This window comes from Adiantum capillus-veneris, chromosome 18, assembly GCF_014529385.1.
Source record: "Adiantum capillus-veneris isolate H3 chromosome 18, ASM1452938v2, whole genome shotgun sequence".
NCBI lineage: Eukaryota > Viridiplantae > Streptophyta > Polypodiopsida > Polypodiales > Pteridaceae > Adiantum > Adiantum capillus-veneris.
Window position 1 is genome coordinate 149802595 of NC_140948.1, and position 3408 is coordinate 149806002.

Genomic DNA, 3408 nt, shown 5'->3' on the forward strand with positions numbered 1-3408 from the left:
AACTTGACTTGGGAAGGCAAAGATGTAGACAAGTTCTTGAAGACTGGATTGAGCATATGGGTGATTACTTTGATTTGGTTCAATCATTTGAAGAGAACAAGGCTATTGTTGCTAAGTTCAAATTGGAAAAATTCGTGGATGTTTTTGTTTGCTTCATAGCATTGCACAGAGCAAACATCAAATAGGTGTAGATGTAGGTTGTTCGCTTCTTTTGAGAAAACGAGCTTCCCAAATGATGTTGCAAAATGGAAAATCAAATAGAAATAGAGAGATGGAGGTGACTAGTGATGAAACAATCACCTACATTAGAATAGATGTTATGGTATCGATGAAGGAATCTTGAATTCATTCTTCCTATCCAAGCTTCATTCTTGTCTTCCTTTGCTTCCTTGGTTTATCATATACAATCACATGAAGGCTAATGAGGTGTATAATGGAGAACGTATACAATGGTGATCATCCCATGAACTCTCTCATGGGTCTCTACAGTATGGCCTCAGTGTCATGTATAGTCAACTTTCTAGGGGGGGCGTGCTTGATGTCGGTCAACGATGCTCTGTAGCCTCCTATTTCGACCTTGTCCATGGCATGAAGATCCTTGCATCCTTGGCATCATTCCAAGGTGGATGGCTCGATCAAGAAGGATACCCCGATGAGGGTGTAATTGGGTAATAGTTAACTTGTGGTCGGCCATCCTGACTAGTCCCTCTGTAAAAAGTAGTGATCTGCCTCTGTATGGATCCTCTATGTGTAGGTCCTCGAGTCTCTGTTAGAATCCATGGTGTGTGCAACAAAAAGTTGGATCGAATCCTCCTTAGAAGAAGAATCAACTGAAGCTTTGATACTATTGTAAACCGCAAGCCACTGGCGAGGTGGTGAATCCATAGCATACACACGATAAAGCTGGAAATTGATAACACTTGAACTTTTAGTAGAACTCGAAACGAGACACAGTAGAACAGAGTTCTCTACCCAGATGCATGTGCCCCACACGGTACTTATTATATTGAAGAGTACAACTGCTGTGGAGTCTCTCTGCAACTGTGCAACCAAGCAGTGATCTGCCAGAGAGGACCCCCAAGGCTCGTATGAAAAGGCATGAGGCCAAAGGCATAACTTGTTAAAAACAATGCGCCCGCGCCCAAAAGGTCTGCTAACCAAAAAGCCAGTGCCCCAGAAAGTTAATGCATCAAAAACTGGCCGATAGAATTTGCTCATCTTCCATGTCAGCAGCTTGTGTGGCGCTTAGCCATTGTGTTTGTGGTCTAATATTTCACATGAAACTCATGCATATGTTTATGAAGGACCAGCCAATCAAATAGACAGGCACTGTATCGGACACAACTAGCAAACCTCCAGGAGGTTTTGCAATGGTAAGCTCCAGTTTCCCAATCTCCCTTGGCACAGTGAATGTTCAAACCTGATACCCAAGTTCTAACGATGCCTCAAATAGGTTTGTGTGATCACAGACACAGGCCAACGTCAATTACATCTGATTCCTATAATCTAATTGTACAGGATGCTCGTGAAGTGCCTGTTTCCAACTCACCCCCATGATGAGAGGATAAACAGACCACCCTACACCCACACAGATACACGTGTGCACGTATTTGATTAATTTTATCCTTGTCATTTCATAAGATGCATCAGAAGAAAATGTTTATCATTGTATTTTTTTTGTTAGAGAGATGTGATGATGTTCTTATTTTCTTTCCATTATATGTATGATCACAAATCTTATTTAACTTCTCTTTGATTTCTGTAGAGCAACAATTCTATCAGGATGCTGGTTTTCAGTGTGTAGCAATCTTGAATACTGGTGTAGAAGTCACTGGCATTTCCATTTCAAGTCATAATGAGCATGTTGCTGTTGGCCACATAGATGGTACGGTAAGTCGTGAATTGAAGGAAACAGGGAAATAGTGCAATGAAACATCTCTTCTACTCGAGGATACTGACTCTGTAATGAACTGGGTGAGGGGCTTGCTTTGACAGGTATCTGTACTAGACGTTGCCTGCGCCACCTTAATGGTTCAAAGAAAAGTAGTGTTTTTGAAGGAGCAAAAGCACATTAGATTTCTAACATTTGGAACTGGAGTGAAGGTGTCTGCTCCTTTGGACTCATCAGCACTGATGGGTAGCTCGATGAGAGGAGTTCTCTATGCAGTAGAAGATTCCTCTTTTGCTGCTTTGATTTACGGCAGTGGAGACATTTCTAGTTGTGGACCATGGCATGCTGACGAGTCCAGAATTTTGTACATATGTTGCCTAGGTAAAGCATTCGCTACTGTTTCTTGTTCTGGCATCAGCTGATTTCGAGGGTCCCGAGTATCCAATCCATGATATATATTAGGAGGGTTTTTTCAAAGTCCTCTGAGGCTCAGTTTCGTAGCGGTTTCCTACACTAGTGAAAGTGATGCATCAATTTTCTCTACAGCGTGTGCTTAGGGGTTGACAGCATGCAGTTTGCCTGCTCAACAGAAATTTTCAATGAGCAGAAGGCTGAGGGAACAATTGGTCCTCCTGCAGATCAATGCTCAGGAAAGCTATCAGAAAAAGGCAAGCGTCCTGAAGAAACAGACCTCTGCTCGCACTACCTTTTAGTCTCTGCCTGTCTTTACGGCTGCTCTGTGTCAAATCAGGTGTGCAACCACCATTTTATATCCCTTTGTCGAGCATGGTATTCACTAAATGTGCACAATCCGATCACGTTTTCAATGAGATCCTCTTTGCTACAAACAGGCGGCCAGCCTAACAAGTTTGAAGACCGCACGTTTTCCAACGCGTTGTTCCTCTGCGTCAGCTTTCTTTTGCCAGAGTACAAATGCACACAGACTTGTTTTACTTAATAATGCTGCAACTTTAGAAGTTCGGTAAGTTTATCTGACAACTTTTGAAAGAACTCCTCAGCAAAAGCATATGTTGCTCCAGGTCAGCTTTACTTGTTTAATTTTCTGTAGATCACTTCCAGGCTTGGATGTTGTCCAACAATTCTCGATGGCTGGAATTTACAATCTAGACCCAAAAGTCAGTGAGAACCCAACATTATTATGTGCTGATTAGGGACTTATGGCTCTCGTAGGTCAATTCAAATTCTCATCATGATGCTCTTAGGAAATTTTATCGTGATTTTGTAATCTCTTACGTAGATAAGTGCTCTAATTACGTGCAAAATGTTATGCTTAGAATGCTTGTTAGGTGAAGTAAACTCTCAGATGGTTGTGATCTTTCGATGCAAGAGGTTATCTTGAAACATTAAAACTTTTATAAGTCTTTTGGTTTCAAGTGCCAGCATAAATTACCTTTTTTATATACCGTTTGGAAGTTCCAGAAGAACCCTATAAAACCTAGATTTATAGCTGCTTCTTGTAACACCTCTTTGACCGAGGTTTCCAAATGGCTTAGTTA

At 41.5% G+C, this 3408-nt stretch overlaps 1 protein-coding gene across 1 annotated transcript; it reads left to right on the forward strand.

Moving 5' to 3' along the window:
• The first annotated feature begins 504 nt into the window (after positions 1 to 504).
• LOC147436631 (uncharacterized) lies at positions 505 to 3163 on the forward strand. Its single transcript, XM_086487881.1, has 8 exons — positions 505 to 668; positions 1305 to 1373; positions 1519 to 1598; positions 1766 to 1890; positions 1996 to 2272; positions 2530 to 2642; positions 2743 to 2873; positions 2961 to 3163. The coding sequence occupies exons 1-8, from the start codon at positions 505 to 507 to the stop codon at positions 3061 to 3063; spliced, it is 1062 nt and encodes a 353-aa protein (XP_086344007.1). The 3' UTR covers positions 3064 to 3163.
• The last annotated feature ends 245 nt before the right edge of the window (positions 3164 to 3408 follow it).

What these genes read in the sequence shown, in the direction of transcription:
- LOC147436631 (XM_086487881.1), top strand. Translation starts at nt 505, where the DNA reads ATGTATAGTCAACTTTCTAGGGGGGGCGTGCTTGATGTCGGTCAACGA. An exon ending in CTACACCCACACAGATACAC is followed by an intron (nt 1,599 to 1,765) that starts GTGTGCACGTAT and finishes TGATTTCTGTAG; the next exon opens with AGCAACAATTCTATCAGGAT. An exon ending in GCTGCAACTTTAGAAGTTCG is followed by an intron (nt 2,874 to 2,960) that starts GTAAGTTTATCT and finishes AATTTTCTGTAG; the next exon opens with ATCACTTCCAGGCTTGGATG.